Source organism: Sturnira hondurensis, unplaced genomic scaffold (genome assembly GCF_014824575.4).
Source record: "Sturnira hondurensis isolate 20B ecotype Veracruz unplaced genomic scaffold, ASM1482457v3 Scaffold0009244, whole genome shotgun sequence".
Taxonomy (NCBI): Eukaryota; Metazoa; Chordata; class Mammalia; order Chiroptera; family Phyllostomidae; genus Sturnira; species Sturnira hondurensis.
In genome coordinates, this window is record NW_028081875.1 from 5,344,832 (window position 1) to 5,361,870 (window position 17,039).

The 17,039-nt window shown below is 39.8% G+C and overlaps 1 protein-coding gene across 1 annotated transcript in view; it reads right to left on the bottom strand.

Annotated features, from left to right (window-relative positions):
• SLC24A3 (solute carrier family 24 member 3) overlaps positions 1-17,039 on the bottom strand; it is a 598,815-nt gene that overhangs the window by 53,641 nt on the left and 528,135 nt on the right. Inside the window, exons 8-9 of the mRNA XM_037057030.1 lie at positions 16,620-16,645; positions 942-995 (exon numbers count right to left, since the gene is read on the bottom strand). Of these exons, the coding sequence (XP_036912925.1) occupies positions 942-995; positions 16,620-16,645 (80 nt within the window). The remainder of the gene's footprint in view (positions 1-941; positions 996-16,619; positions 16,646-17,039) is intronic.

Genomic DNA, 17,039 nt, shown 5'->3' on the forward strand with positions numbered 1-17,039 from the left:
GATGTGGTGGGTTTAAAATATATCTACAAGTTCTCTGACACTCCTCCTTTCAAAAGGCAAAGCAGACCCCTGGAATGTGGACTGGACTTGGTGACTTGTTTCTAGTAAACAGAGTATGACAAAAGTGGTGGTGTATGACTTATGAGAGTAGATTATAAAAGGCACTGTAGGGCCCTTCTTGCTCTCTCTAGCAGCTTCTGTGTGTGGGACACTCGAGTAGCCTTACAAACAGGCCCATGTGGTGAGGAACTAAGGCCTACAGCCAAGAACCAGCACCAACTCACTTACTGTGCCAGTGGGCCATCTTGGAGCCCTGGTCAAGTAGATGATGGCCCCCTCTGGCCAACCTCCCATTTGCAATCTCATGAAAAACCCTGAGCTAGAACCCTCCAGTTAGGCTGCTCTGGGTGCCTAATTCTCAGAAACTGTATGAGACAATATATGCTTCCGGTTTTAAGCCACTAAGTTTTGGGGTCATTGTTACACGGCACCAAATAATCATATGGATAATGGAAGTCCACAGATATTTGATCCACGGTTTTAGTCATCTTTTAATTAGCTCCGGTAACTTCTATTATCCTATATAGAAGCATATGTAATTAAGTTTTACCTCCTTTCTTATTATAAAATGAAGAAACAACCAAAGGCTAGGTTGCTAAGTTTTAAAGAGACCTTTCTCTTTTGTGATTCCTCCCATTAAACACAAGCTTTGATTCCACCACCACACATGGGTTGAAAGGGTCTTTGATATTGCTACTAATCAAAGCTGCAATGATTCACAACAGGTTGCCAAGGAAGCCAGATGAGTTTGTGACAGTATACATCGAAAGCCAGCCAGATACGGTATCTGCCTTCTCCTTTGTTCCTCTTTGCACATTATCACATAATGTTGAATGTAGGGGAAAGTTTTAGAAAAGAAACTAAGAAGGTATTTTACTTACTTCATGATGACAATGTAGATAAGATACATCAGCACAAGGACTAAAGACTCCCACCTGTGTACACACCAAGACAGACTAGTTAAAGAAAGTCACCATAGGCACATGGACAACACACCAGCCTATCTTTAAAAACATATTTAATGTGAATGGCAGTTAAACCTGACAAGCATGGTGAGGATAAGGCAGACATGCAGACTGGTTACAGATGTTTCCTGGTCTATAGACATCTTCTATACTGCATATGGCTTTCAATGATCTTTTTCTTCTGTACCTAAAAGAAAAATGCTCCTTCCCCTGTTATTCACTTACCCAAAAGAGTTCTTTTTTCCCAAAACAGTTCTTTGAATACAATGAGCCTTCATAATATTGCTGAATATAGGCCTTTATATTTACAAATATGCCCACAGCTTAATCATTTGCTAAAACTATTTATATTTCCAAAGAGCAAATGACCGGAATAGATATGGACAACCAAGGGATTGCTGAATACATAGGAGCAAGGCATAAGTAGAGCAAGAAGAAGAGAGTGGCAGAGTGTGGAGGGCAGAGGAAGGGAGGGATAGGGAGAGAGAGAAAAAACACCTTTCGAGGAAGGGGTCAACAGGAAAGATAAGAATGAATGAGTGTCAAAATGGTCAAGAGAAAAAGAATAATAAAACCCACTGAAATCTATTTTGAAGTTCTGATAATTTGAGTACTCTTATTTTCTTTATTATAGTAACTTCCAACTAAAAAGCAAAGGGAACTTGATTTATAAGTTCCCTTTTAGTTGCAGAAATAAATTATCAACCAACTGAAGGTGTAATTTTGGCTTCCAAAAAAGGTTACTAGAAAATGGTCTATGAAGAAATTGTAGGTTATGCCTTTCCTCCTTTTTTTCTTTTCAAGTTCAATGCCTAGACATTGATCCTAGGAAGATATGTGGTCAAATACAAAAAGGATGGCCACACAAGGATTTTTGTTGCAGTGGTGTTTATAAAAGTGAAGTGCTAGAAAGAAACAAAATGGTTATAGGAAAGAAGCAAAAAAGATTATACACATATGTTAAGTATGTCCATACAATGGGCTACCATGCCTCAGGTAAGAATGATTATTCAGGACTGAGAGAAGATGGTAGAGGAGTGAATGGGAGTCACACTGACTTCCTGTCAGGACAAATCTGGAATCACAACCCAATTGTGGAGAAGCCACCTAGAACAAACTTCTGAGCAATAGCCAGAAAGAAGCACATGACTTTGAACATACAGAATCAGCTTTGGCACAACTGGTCTGGTAAGGAGTGTGGTGGACAATCAAGAGGGCTGGCAGGTCGCTCATGGGCAGCAGTGCTGGTGGGATAATTAAGCGGCTGGTTGGATCCCCTAAGAAGATTGGTGTCTAAACCCTTAGCTAGGATTCCTAGCCTAGAACATCAGAGCCCAAAAAGTACATAGATAACAACCAGTGGAAAAAGCAGCAAGGTTGTTCTCTGCCAGAGACAGACGATTGGAGACACAAGGGCCATTTAAAGGGCCAACACACAAATTTTCATTTGCCACCACTTACCCTGGGGCTCAGGCAAAGGCAGGGGAAGAGTGGGTTGGAGATGCCTGAGGAGAGATGGGCCAGAAGCCTTGGGGGGAGAACTGAGAGAGTAGCTGCCAGATTCCGTGCTGAATCATCCCCCAGACCGCAGTAGCCTTTACTCTCAGGCAGACCATTCCCCTCTGAGTGGCAGTAGCCTGAGGGGAAACAATAGCCCCAACCTCTGGAGGGTCTCTACCCTGGCCCTTTGGTGCTTAAGCCTGACTACTGAGTCCTAGTGACCAGATAAACAACCGAAGGAAACAGCCAGAGACAGTAGATCACTGACAAAGGTGGGGCAGAGTAGACTAGAGAGACTTGAAGAGAGACTGGGGAGAGAGGCTTTGTGGAGAGTACTGAGAAAGTAGCCACAGGGATCTAGAGTTGAGCCAGCCCCCATATGCAGCAACCATCCTGTTCAGGCAGGTCACTCCCCTCCAAGCAGCAGCAGCCTGAGGGGAAACAATAGCCCCCTCCACAGGAGGGATTCGGCCCCATGTTACAGTGTTTAAACTTGACTGCTGAGTGCACAGGGACCATATTAACAATGGAAAGAGATAGCCAGTGACAGCAGATCACTAGAAGTATCCAAAAGTCTGCCTAAGGTCGGATGGGGTCAACATCTGACATCACCAGAGGCAGATCCAGGAAGATTAAAACATAGTGGTAACTACAAGAGGCTACCTGTATGAAAGCTACTGTGGTCTCCTTCATGATTTGCGATATTTTCTTTCCTGCATTGCTTTATAACACTCATTTCTTGTCTAGTGAGTTTGTATATAATAAGTCATTAGATTTTATATTATAGTGTATTTCAATTTACATACATTGCCACCTCTTTCTTTTAGCTCATCTTACATTCCTCTTTCCTTGCAATATTTTCATTTCAAATTTGTTTTTCTCTCTAGTTACAACTTGTTTTCCATTCCACACTCTTATCATTTCTCCCCTGTCCAGATACTCAAAACGAATTATCTTGTCCAGGGTCATTTCACATTCTTTTGCCCAGCTATCAAAATACCCGTGTTCTCTCTACACCTGTAACAAACTTTGCTGGTTGGTTGTGGGTAGGGTAGTTGTTGTTGCATTGTTTTTCAAGGGTATCACTAGAGCTTCACTAATTCTGTATTTCAAATAACAAATTTTACTGGACCCCTTTCCTACCTTTTTTTTACTTGAATTTTAATTATGCCTTCTTAGTCTGTATTTTTCTTTTTCTTTTTTGTCTTTCTTCTGTTTCTCTTGCATCCTGCCCTCTTATGTTTTTATTCTTATTTTTTCTATTCCTTTACATCCCAAATTTTAATTTTTTCCTCTTAGTTTAGTTTTTGTTCCTCCCTCTTAGTATCCCCTCTCCCTGTTTCATTACAAAATCACTTCCCAGTCCTCTAAATATCTCTTAGACTTTTCTTTGTTTCTTTTCCCCTATTATTTCCATACCATCTATATTAATTTTAGCTCATTTGTTATTGATAGTGCTCCAGCAGATCTTTCTCTCCAATTTGGCTCCTATAATTTTATTAATTATTTAATATTTTCCTTTCTTTTTCTTTCTTTCTTTACTTTATTTTATTTTATACTATTTTAGTTTCTGTTTAAACCTAATGTGATGTGTTTCTCTTCTCATACTCCAACATTCTTCACTCCCTTTCTTTATTTATGAGGTAAACTTTACCTTCTCTCCTTTCATTGCTCCAACTCCCAAATCTTACTGGTGTTCCTCCTTCTACCCTCTCAAAATCATTCCTCTTTTATATCCACTAGGTCATCTTATATCCACTCTCTTTTCCTATAATAGTCTTAATCTTGTTATACCCTTATTAATACTGGTTCATTAGCTATAGGCAGTGGGGTTATGGGGGGCATTTATATTTGTGGATGTGGTTATGTTTCTTGGGCTCTGTGATTTTGTTCAGGCAGATCCTGTATAACAGCATACAAAATGTGATGGGTGAAGTGACCCTCAGTCAACCACCAGTAGGGAAGGACCCACAAAAGAATGACCCAACAATAATCAAATTCAATTACATCCAGAAAACCAACATAAAGGCATAAAGGACATCTCAAGAATAACAAGTCCAGGTGATCAAGGATATTGCACCACTGCATCTCACAGGCCTCCCACCATAGAAGTTCATACCACAGTCAAAAAGTCAAAACAGGCCAATTTCTCACCTTTAACAGGAACCTAAACAACAAAACAAACAAACAAGCAAAATATAACCAAAGATACTGAAATAGAGAAGAGGCTGACAGTGACCAAAGGGGAGAGGGGAGGGAATTTCAGGGGAAAAGGGGAAGGGTTTACAGGAGCAAGTATAAAGGACACATGGACAAGAACTAGGGAGAGCAAGAAATGGGAGGGAGGTGGGGAAAGATGGGTGGGTGGGCTGGGATAGGAATAAAAGGCAGAAAACTGTACTTGAACAAAAACTAAAATAAAAAACAAAAACACAAAACAGATCAATTGAAGAAATGGAAGCAACAAGAAGAGTCCCACAAACAATGGGAAGATAAAGAAACAACCCCCAAACTAAAGGAAAGGTGGAATCCTCAGACAGAATGCTAAATGAAATAGAGACAAGTCAAATATCAGATATTGAGTTCAAAACAATGGTTATAAGGTAGCACAATGAACTCAGTGTGAACCACCAAAAACTACAGGGAAAGTATGAGGAACTTACTGCAAACTATATCAGCACAAAAAAGGACATAGAAACAATCAGCAAGGGCCAGGAAGTAATGAAGAATACAATTTCTGAATTAAAGAACACAGTAGAAGAAATCAAAAGCAGGTTTGATCAAGCAAAGGATAGAATCAGTGAGCTGGAGAATAAAACAGGAAAAAACCTCCCCAAAAGCCCAAGAACAAGAAGAAAGACTGGGAAAAAAATGAACAGGGGTTAAGGAAAATGCAGGACAACATGAAGTGGAATAATATCTGTACAATAGGGGTACCAGAAGGAGAAGAGGAGCAAGGAATAGAAAACCTGTTTAAAAATAATGATGGAAAACTTCCCTAATTTGATGAGAGAAGAAGCCACACAAGTCCAGGAAGTAGAAAGGGTCTCAATCAAGAGGAATCTAAAGAGGCCCATTGCAAGACAGATCATAATTAAACTGGCAAAATTCCAAGACAAAGAGAGAATCCTAAAGGCAGCAAAGGAGAAACAGGAAGTAGCATACAAGGGAGCCCCAATAAGGCTAGCAGCTGACTTCTCAACAGAAACATTACAAGTCAGAAGGGAAAGGCAAGAAATATTCCAATTAATGAAAAGCAAAGGCCTGCAACTGAGACTACTGCATCCAGCAAGGCTCTCAATTAAAATGGAAGGCCAAATAAGGAGGTTCCTGGACAAAAGAGGCTAAAAGATTACACCTCTACCAAACCAGCACTGCAAGATATACAAAACAGATTGCCTAAAGAAGAGAAAGAAAAAGAGTGAGAGAGAAAGGAACAAAGGGTATAAAGGGAGTAAAATGGCAATGAATAAGTACCTATCAATAATAACCTTAAATGTAAATGGATTACATGCTTCAATCAAAAGACACAGAATAGCTGAATGGATAAGAAAGCATGACCCACACATATGCTGCCTACAAGAGACCCACCTCAGAACAAGACATACACAGACTAAAAGTGAAGGGCTTGAAACAAATATCCCAAGCAAATGAACAGGGCAAAAAAAAAAAAAGGTGGGCTAGCAATACTTATATCAGACAAAATAGACTTCAAAACAAAGGCCATAAAAAGAGACCCAGAAGGACAGTTCATAATACTCAAGGGAAGAATCCATCAAGAAGACATAAGCATTATAAACACATAGGCATCCAACATAGGAACACCCAAATATATAAAAAAATCTTGGAGGACTTCAAGAAAGATAGAGACAGCAACACACTTATACTAGGGGATTTTAACACCCTACTGTCAAAAACTGGATAGATCTTCCAAACAAAATATCAACAAGGACACTGTGGCATTGAAAAATGCCCCTAGACCAAGTGGCCTTAACTGATATATATATATGATATATATATATATATATATATATATATATATATATATATATTCATATATATATGTATGTATGTATATATATCCTTTCATACCAAAGAAGCAAAATCTACATTTTTTAATTTTTTTCTTCCTCTCTTTTCCTCCATTTTATTTTTATTTTTATTCATATATTTTTTAATTTAATTCTTGTTCAAGTACAGTTTTCTGTCTTATATTCCCAGCCCTGCCCCCCCAGTGCTCCCCACCTCCTTCCCATTTCCGCCCTCCACCTTAGTTATTGTCCATGTGACCTTTATACTTGTTCATGTGAGTCCATCCCCTTTTCCCCTGTGATTCTCATCCCTCTTCCCTCTGGTCCCTGTCAGCCTGTTCTGTATTTCAGTGTCTTCGGTCATATTTTGCTTGCTTGTTTGTTTTGTTGTTTAGATTCCTGTTAATGGTGATATCATATGGTATTTGTCTTTCACCGCCTGGCTTATTTCACTCAGCATAATGCTTTCCAGTTCCATCCATGATGTTGCAAAAGGTAGGAGCTCCTTCGCCCTTTCTGCAGCCTAGAATTCCATTGTGTAAATGTACCATAGTTTTTTGATCCAGTCATTTACCGATGGGCATCTAGGTTGCTTCCAACTCTTGGCTATCGTGAATTGTGCTGCTATGAACATTGGGGTGCATAGGTTCTTTTGGATTGGTGTTTCAGGGTTCTTAGGATATACTCCTAACAGTGGAATTGCTGGGTCAAAAGGCACTTTCATTTTTAGTTTTCTTAGAAAATTCTCTACTGTTTTCCATAGTGGTTGTACCAGTCTGCAATCCCACCAACAGTGAACTGGGGTCCCCTTTTGCCCCACAACCTCTCCAGCACTTGTTGTTTGTTTCTTTGTTTATGATAGCCATTCTGACTGGTGTAAAGTGGTATGTCATTGTGGTTTTAATTTGCACCTCTCTGATAGCTAGCAATATTGAGCACCTTTTCATGTGTCTCTGGATCCTCTGTATGTCCTCCTTGGAGAAGTGTCCTTGCATCTCTGGGATGAATCTCACTTGGTCGAAAATCCACAGTTTTTCAAATGCACATGGAATATTTTCAAAGATAGACCTCATGATAGGAGACAAAATAAGCCTCAACAAATTCAAGAAAGTTCAAATCACATCAAGCGTCTTCTCAGACCACAAGGGCCTGAAACTAGAAACCAACCCCAAGGGAAAAACTTAAAAACAATCAAACTAATGGAGATTGAATGGCACACGATTAACCAATGAATGGGTCAAGAATGAGATCAAGGAAGAAAGCAAAAAGTTTCTGGAAACAAATGAAAATGAGCTCACAACAGTCCAAAACTTATGGGACACAGCAAAGGCAGTCCTGAGCGGGAAGTTCATAGTGATACAGGCCTACCTAAAAAAGACAGAAAGTTTTCAAATAAACAACCCAACCCTACACCTACAAGAACTGAAGGAAGCAACAACAAATGGAAGGAAATAACCAAGATCAGAGCAGAATTAAACAACATAGAGACTAAAGAAACAATTTTAAGAATCAATGAGTTCAGGAGCTGGTTCTTTGAAAAGATAAACAAAATTGGCAAGCCTTCAAGCAGACTCATCAGGAAAGCAAGAGAGAAGACCCAAATAAACACAATCAGAAATGAAAGAGCAGATATTACAACTGACACCACAGAAATACAAAGGATTATAAGAAATTACTATGAAGAACTATATGCCAAGAAATTTGAAAACCTAGGTGAAATGGACAAATTTCTAGTAAAATGTAATCTTCCAAAGCTCAATGAAGAAGAAGCAGAAAGCCTGAACAGACCAATAACAGATGGTGGAATTGATACAGTAATCAAAAACTCCCAGCACACAAAAGCCCCAGATCAGGCAGTTTCACAGGAGAATTTTACAAATTATTTAAGGAAGAGCTAACCCCTATCCTTCACAGACTTTTTCAAAAAATCCAAGAAGATGGAAGACTCCCAAGCACTTTTTATGAAGCCAGCATCATCCTAATCCCCAAACAAGGTAAAGACATAACAAACAAAGAAAACTATAGGCAATACCGCTAATGAACCTACATGCTAAAATCCTCACAAATATATTGACAAACTGTATCCAGAAATATGTTAAAAAGATCATACACCATGACCAAGTGGGATTCATCTCATGGATGCAAGGATGGTACAATATTTGCAGGTCAATAAATGTAATACATCACATAAAACAAAAGGAAAGAAAAAATACATGATCATATCAATAGATGCTGAAAGAACATTTGATAAAGTACAAAACACCCATTTATGATAAAAAAACTCATCAAAGTGGGAGTAGAGGGAGCATTCCTCAACATAATAAAGGCCACATATGAGAGACCTACATCCAACATCATACTAAATAGGCAAAAACCAAAAGCTTTCCCACTAAGATCAGGAAAAAGTCAAGGATGTCTGCTTTCACCACTTCTATTCAAATATTGGAAGTTCTAGTTGCAGACAAGAAGAAGAAATAAAAGGGATTCAAATTGGAAAGAAGGAAACAAAACTGTCATTGTTTGCAGATGACATGATAGTTTGCATAGAAAACCCTATAGACTCCACCAAAAAAGGACTCAATCTAATAAGTATATTTGGCAAAACAGTGGGGTACAAAGAAAATATTCAACAAACAAAGGCATTTTTTGCACACCAACAATGAAATATCAGAAAAAAGTCAGGAAAAAAAATTTATTTGCTAGAGCAACAAGAAAAATAAAGTACCTAAGAATAAACCTAACCAACGAGGTAAAAGACTTATACTCAGAAAATTACATGACACTGAAGAAAGAAATTAAGGAAGACACAAATAAATGGAAGCATGCACCGTGTTCATGGATTAGAAGAATTAACATAATCATAATGTCTATACTACCTAAAGCAATTTATAGATTCAATGCAATCCCTATTAAAATACCAATGACATATTTCACAGATATAGAACAAACACTTCAAAAATTTATATGGAGCCATAAATGACTCTGAATAGCTGCAGCAATTTTGAGAAAGAAGAACAAAGTAGTTGGGATTACCATACCTAACATCAAACTATATATTAGAAGGTACAGTAATCAAAACGGTCTGGTAATGGCATAAGAACAGACACATAGATCAATGGAACAGAATAGAGAGCCCAGAAATAAACCTAAGCCTCTATGGTCAATTAATATTTGATAAAGGGGGAAGAAACATAAAACAGAGTCAAAATAGCCTCTTCAACAAATGGTGTTGCAGGATCTGAATAGGTACATACAAAAAAAATGAAACTTGTTTACCAACTAACACCATACATAAAAATAAATTCAAGATGGATAAAAGACTTAAATGTAAGTTATAACACCATAAAAGTCCTAGAGGAGAACATAGGAAGGAAAATCTCAGATATTCCAGGCAGCATCATTTTCACTGGCATGTCTCCTAGAGCAAGGGACATAAAGAAAAGAATAAATAAATGGGACTTCATCGAAACGAAAAGCTTCTGCACAGCTAAAGAAAACGTTAGCAAAATGAAAAGGGAAAGAACTGTATGGGAAAACATATTTTTCAGTGATATCTGGGACAAGGGTTTGATCTCCCAAATAAATAAAGAACTAACACGACTCCACTCCAGGAAGACAAACAACCTGATTAAAAAAATGGGCAAAGGACCTAAACAGACACATCTCCAAGGAGGTCACATAGAGGGCCCAGAAACATGTGAAAGGACGCTCATATTAAAACCACAGTGAGATACCACTTCACACCGGTCAGAATGGCCAGCATAACCAAATCAACAAACAATGAGTGCTGGTGAGGATGTGGAGAAAAGAGAACCCTAGTAAACTGTTGGTGGGAATGCAAACTGGTGCAGCCACTGTGGATAACAGTATGGAATCTCCTCAGAAAACTAAGAATGGAATTGCCTTTTACCTCAGCAATTCCACTGCTTGGTTTATACCCTGAATCCTGAAACACTAATTCAAAAGAACCTATGCACCCCAATGTTCATAGGAGCACAATTTACAATAGCCACGTGCTGGAAACAGCCTAGATGCCCACCGATAAATGAGTGGATCAATAAACTATGGTACATTTACACAATGGAATACTACACAGCAGAAGGAAAGAAGGAGCTCTTACCCTTGGCGACAGCATGGGTGTATCTGGAGAGCATTATGCTAAGTTAAGTAAGCTAGGTGGTGAAAGACAAATACCATATGATCTCACCTATAGGTGGAACCTAATTAAGAAAACAAACTGGCGAGCAAAATATAGCCAGAGACATTGAAATCAACAACAAACTGACAGTAACCAGAGGGGAGGGGAGAGGGAAATGATGTGAGAAAGAAGGGAAAGGGACATAAATGTACATGAATGAGGGACCCATGGATGGAGCAAGGGGGTGTGGGATTGAGGGTGGGAAGTAGGTGTGGGTAAGGAGAGGGAAAGTGGTGGTGGGAAAATGGAGACAACTGTATTCAAACATCAATAAAAAAAGAATGACGATGCAAATGCGTATGTATTTATTAGATAAAGTACTTGTGATGCTACTGAGAGAAGAAATCAGGTTGTCCAAATTCCTTAAACTTTTGCTATGTTTCTTGGTTTCTCTCTTAGCAAACCTTCTCAAAGGGTTGCATACAATTTGTTCCAGCACTTCACATTTTGGGGGGAGATTTCTCTAGTCTATATTCCACATCTGTCGATACCCTGAAACTCGTGGCAATGGCACCTGCACCCTCCATCTACACAAATTCAGGGCCAGTTCTCTGTCATCCTGTTTAACTTCTCTGCAGTATCTGAGAATTGACCAACCCGTTCTTCATAAAACGCTCTCTTCTGACTTCCAGGAGGACACACTCCTAGTTTTCCTCCTGTTCCCCTAACTTCTCCTTCCCCATACTCTTTGCCTCCTCTGTTTCCTCACTTCAGCCTTTAAATATGGGGACTCTCTTCTCTTTTTACCTACACATTCTTCCTAGGTGATGTCACCTTGTTCTATTGCTATACATACCAATTGACACATCCATTCCTCATCTCTGCCCAGCTCTGGGCTCATGTATCCAGCTGTCTGTATGGCCTCTCTACATGATATTTAAACCATGTCAGATAGAATTCTTAATTCCTACTTTCTAGCTTTGTTTGGCCTGAGCTTTGCCTTCGCAGTACACTGTACTGCTCCCTGCCCAGGCATATCCCAAATCTCAAAATCAATATGAAGCCTTCTTATACCCTCACCCATGTGCATCAGAACTCTTTGAACAAAATCTTTCCTGAATTGCTGGATTCTGTGCTCTCTACTGCTACCTTGCTAGCCCACCTTAACTTCAGCCTCTGAAGTGGTTTCCTTGATACTACTGAATCAAGTAATTCTTCTTCTTAAAACTCTTCAATTTCTTCCCAAATTCCTCCAGAAAAAACAAGGTTCAAATCCTAGTTCTATTTTCTTCTCATATCATCTTGTTGCCCTGTCTTGCTTCATACTGGCCTCCTTTTATTTGCACATTTTCAAGCTTTTTCCTTCACTGGAGAGCCTTTCCATTACTGTTCCTCTGCCAGAGATACTTTTCCTTCACTCCTTGACTTGTTCTTTTTATCTTACAAATATCGCCTTAAGTGTTGCCTCCTCCAAGAATTCTCCCCTGCCTACCCTCCTTCATTTTCTATCACAAGATTTTGTTTATCTCTTTAAACCTCTGACCAGAGTGTAATTCTACTATTTATTTTTTCATGACTCACTAATTTCTGTTGTCTGTTTCTGGCAATCACTTGTCACCACTCCTCACACCTAACCTCTACCTCAGCTACCTAGTTTCTGGTTTTCAGACACTTAAAACAGACCCTCTGACAGCTGATTTCCCCCAAGCAGATACCTCCTCCTTCCCCTCAGCTCATTTGTGCAGGGTGACACTGTTTCCAAACATCAATTTTCAGTTGCAAACCATTTCCAATGGCCCAAAACATGGTTCTTATCTTATTGAAACCAATGGAGATACGGTATCAACTTACTTGGGAAAAGTGAGGTTTTATTCACAGTATTTATCTCAAAAGATGAATGGGTATTAGATACCCAATGTCTAAAGGGATGTCATGTAATTGCTTATATGGACTTTAATAGACTCAGTGAGGGGTTACCAGAATGTATAATTAATGTCAATGACTATTTGTAGGTTGAATCAAGTCTAGCACTTTCTAAATAGGTATATTTATACTCTCCAATTCCTTTAGATCTTTTTGACTTTTCACTCAAAGCAAGCCCTTTTATTACAATATTCCAGTAAGGTTCTCTTCCGTCACAGTTGAGAGATGCCCCTGATGGGGGTGTTCCCTGATTCTACTGACATTTCAAGTATGCTTTGTTGGTGCCCAGATTCAAGGCTCACCTAAAGCTCCCTGCACATGAAATACACACCAGGGTCTCTGAGGCCTCTATGCTGCCTTATCCCCTGTTCCTTCTGCCTTTTGACCTGACTGAGTGATGATCAGGTCTTAGCTCAATGCTCTTCAGGGTCCCTCCCCAAGCCCTCCTCCCGCCAGTGCTGTGAGTGTCTCCAAATGATCCCTTAATTACATGTCAACTGTCTGCCTCCCGTCTGCCAGAGAGCTCCGAGGTGAGGGCTGAGTTTGGTTCTATGTTCTATGTCTAGTTCTGGGACAGAATCTGGCATCTGGAAGTGCTTTGGAAACTGTTACAGAATTGGCCTGACTCTGCATGCAGACCTCTAAAATCACATGGATCTCCTCCTGCAACCTCCCAGGTTGCTCTTTTCCATCTACCTCTCCTGAACACAACCCACCCCCTGTCCTTCGAGGACTTGGTGATGTGTGATCTGAGTTTTATTTCTTCCCTTCCCACAAAGTTTTGTTTTGAACCACCTTCAACTGGCCCTGATTTTCCTGCCAAAGATAGTTCTTTCCTTCGTTGGAGGGCTAGTCCCTGTTCTTGCCTGGGGGACATGGCTCCATTCTCCAAACTATGGTCCTGAACAGGGAGAGCTGGTCTTGACATGGGCAGGTGGAGAGTCTCCAGGTTGTGCCCCTAGTCTTTCTTTTCTCTCCCAAAGTCACAGCTTGAGGCTCAAAGAAGAAATGAAAACATCACCCTGGAATCCTTTAGTTTTCTTCTTAGATCTTCAGACTCCCTGAAGACACAGTCCAGATTCCTTATGGCAATATTGTGGGCTTTGCTGAATTGTCATTATGGATTTATGGTCTTTGCTCTGAACATATATCCTAATAGGTGGATGTTTTCTATTTTAACTGTTTTGCAGCAGGTACATAACTGAAAATCATGCAACAGATATTCCCTTGCCTTTGCCTGCAAATTAAATCCCACTATATTGAGGCAGCAAATGGGGATGCTTCAATCTCAAGGAGGGTGGGGCCACTCCCAGGATAAGTAATTATTTGTCTAAAATTATATCTATTTCTCCTGACTATTTTCTTGTCAAGACAGACCCAACTGTAACCAATGAGATGCAAGGTGAAAAGGTGTTAAATAAAATGATATAGCAACTTCTTCTTCTTTTTTGTCTTCAATCCAAACTTGATGGCTGCAACTGTAGCAGCCAAAATTGAGACCACTAGGAAAAGGCCAAGAGAAAAGCATAGCTATTGCACCACCTACATCTGGGATACTTGTTATGTAAGAAAAGTAAGCTATTTTTTGAGTCCGCTGTGGCTGTTTTTTCCTACTACCTGCTACTAAAAGCCTTCTGAGTACCAGCCCTTGGCCAGGTGACATTGCTATAGGGTGCTGCCTCAGGAACAGTGAAGGAATCTAAACTATGTATGACAGAGGTACCTTGTCCTTGTGTGTGTGCATTGAATTAGGCTCATTTACTCCTAAAGAGCACTCTAGTTTCCAATTAAACACAACTTAGATTATTTTTCTTTATAAAATATGGGATGGACTGGTTACCTTCCTTGAAAACTCTAGACATGGTTGAAGATTCTGCAACAAGGAATGGAATTCACTGTTTACAGTGAATATTAAACTATTATTGTGATTTAATTGCAAAGATTGAATAATCTGGCTTTAGACAGAGAAGTCAACTCCTAGACACCCGTTTCAGCAAAATAAATGCTTGTGGTGGCTGGGTAAAAAGATATGAGATATGGATAGTGAAAAATATCTTAAAGTTCAATATAGTTTGTGTTCAAATGAGAAGCTAAAATCCTGGAAGTCCCAAAGCAGTTATGGGCTCCTTCATCAGCCCATCCACATAATAATAGCAATTACGTAACAGGCTGGCATCTAGAAATAACTTGCTGGTGCCATGAAAGCCTCTCCCTAGTTTTTTTCCTGCAGCTATGCCTGTGAATGAGTGATGATTTGAACCCACCCAGGCTGAACAAAGCATGCTGGGGAATTTACAACTCATTTATGTGTGGCCCTTTCACCCCTTTTCTCATGATTTGATATACTGCAGCCTTGCTGCTCAGGCTGAGGGCCCTGATGACTTCAGAATCTAGACCCTTCAGCACAGCTCGGGGTTCTACTTAAGGATGGGGTCACCTGATGTTACAGGGGATTCAGCCCTAGGAATGAAGAGGAAATAGACTGTTCCTTTCTTGTTCCATACCACCTAAAATATCCTGAAGGACATTTGAGGGCAAGGAGTGAAATGGGCTTATCAAGAACCTTGTTTTCACCTCCCCTCCACGGTTTCTGTCAGCAAGGCTAGAGAGATGTAGAAAAAGGCACTCCACAAGACAGATAACCTCCTTCCTTTCTCTGTCCCACATTAAGAAAGCAGTGGAAACTTCTGAGATAAATGATGATCATAATCTGTCTTTATGACAGCAGCAACACTGAGCAGCATATAAGCACCTGTTGTTTGCTAAAGCAGTGCAGAGGCTGGGCTGACCGTGCCATCAGCAGGAGCCAGAATGCTTCTGTGTTTTCTTGTACTGCACTCAATTCCCAAGGACATGGGTAAAAAGTCACCACTCCATCTGGTGACCACATCCAGGCGGGTTCCACAAGAAGGTTCTCCCTGACTTCTAACTTGATTGCGCTCCTGGGGATCTCCGTCTTTTTTAGCCTGTTCATCACTGTAACTCAAAGATGACTTTCTTATTTTTAATAGGTCAATATAAAGATTATGTGCCTTAAAGCAAGTTTCCCAGCTATATTCTCCTCACCCTTCTTGGTCAGATGAGAGAGTTGGAAAAAGTAACTTAATACCCTGGGACAGTGTATAACATTTACTGTTAATGTGGTAAGTTCTCTCCCACCTCCAAATTTTGAAAGTCATAGACATATCCCAAGACACAGTGATGCCATGCTAATGAAGTGTTAGCACTCATTTTTCTGAGAATGAAGACTGGTAGACTCTGTACTTCCTTTTCTAGCTCACTTATATTTAAATAATACATTACCACACCTATGTATTTCTAAGGCATTATTTCACTTCTACAGATCAATTACTTTTTAAAAAAGGTAACAAGAATTCACAACACACTCAAATTCAATTGCCATTTTAAATATATTTGACTTACTTGGAACCCATGTCAAAAATAGGGATTTGGAGAATTGGTCCAAATGCAAATGTTCCCATATATTTAATTTGGCCATTTTTTATATGTCCAAAAAAATCACTGACTTTTCAGAGCTCTAAGATCTTCTGGAATGTCAGGCAGACCTTTAATGGGTTGAAGGTCACAAAAGTGCCTCCATCTCTGGTTCCTGAGATATACATGGTATTGGTATTCATGGTATTTGGAATATCTCAACAGGTTGTGCACACAATTTGAAAAGATGAGTCAAATCTTAACTATGGTCTGGCAAATGGCTGACTGCAGAAAGGCACAGCTAAGTCATGCCATCTAACCTGAATGATGAAGACATCTAGATATTAGGATCCCAAGTGGAGGTCCACCACCCTAGTCCAAGGGAAAATATCTCTATGCAGCTAATTCAATTTTTTAATTGAAGTGGACAGAGGGTTCCCAAGAAATGCTAGTTGTTCCAAACTACCATGACATTTCCCTTTCTTTCTTAAACCCTGACTCTGGTCTTTGATATATTTGGCTCTACAACATAACAAGGAATGTTGGAAGGGAAATAGAGGTACTTACCAGGAAACTTGTTCATCATAAATGAACTGTGGAAAAAAAGTATAGATTAGACACAAGTGTCCATGCATATACAAACACACATGTTGTACAACTGTCTTCCCTTGTCACCAGCATGATGAAAATCAGGGCTGGAACATGAAGAACCTGTGGGTAAGCTCCCCTGTATGCTGGGTTAGTCTGTGGCTGTTATTAGTGGAAGGAGATGTTGCTGGCAGACTGGAGTGGACAATGATATGGAGGGGAGAAGCATTAGGTCATCCTGTTCTTCCTGAAATTTCTGTCCAACAGTGGATTATGACTAACTGTTGTATAGAGCAAGATGCACTGTGGAATTTTAGGTCTGGCAGGGATGCAGGAGCTTGGTGGGTGCTTCTACACATCAGTCACTATGGGCCACCTGTAAGATGTGTGCATGGCTCT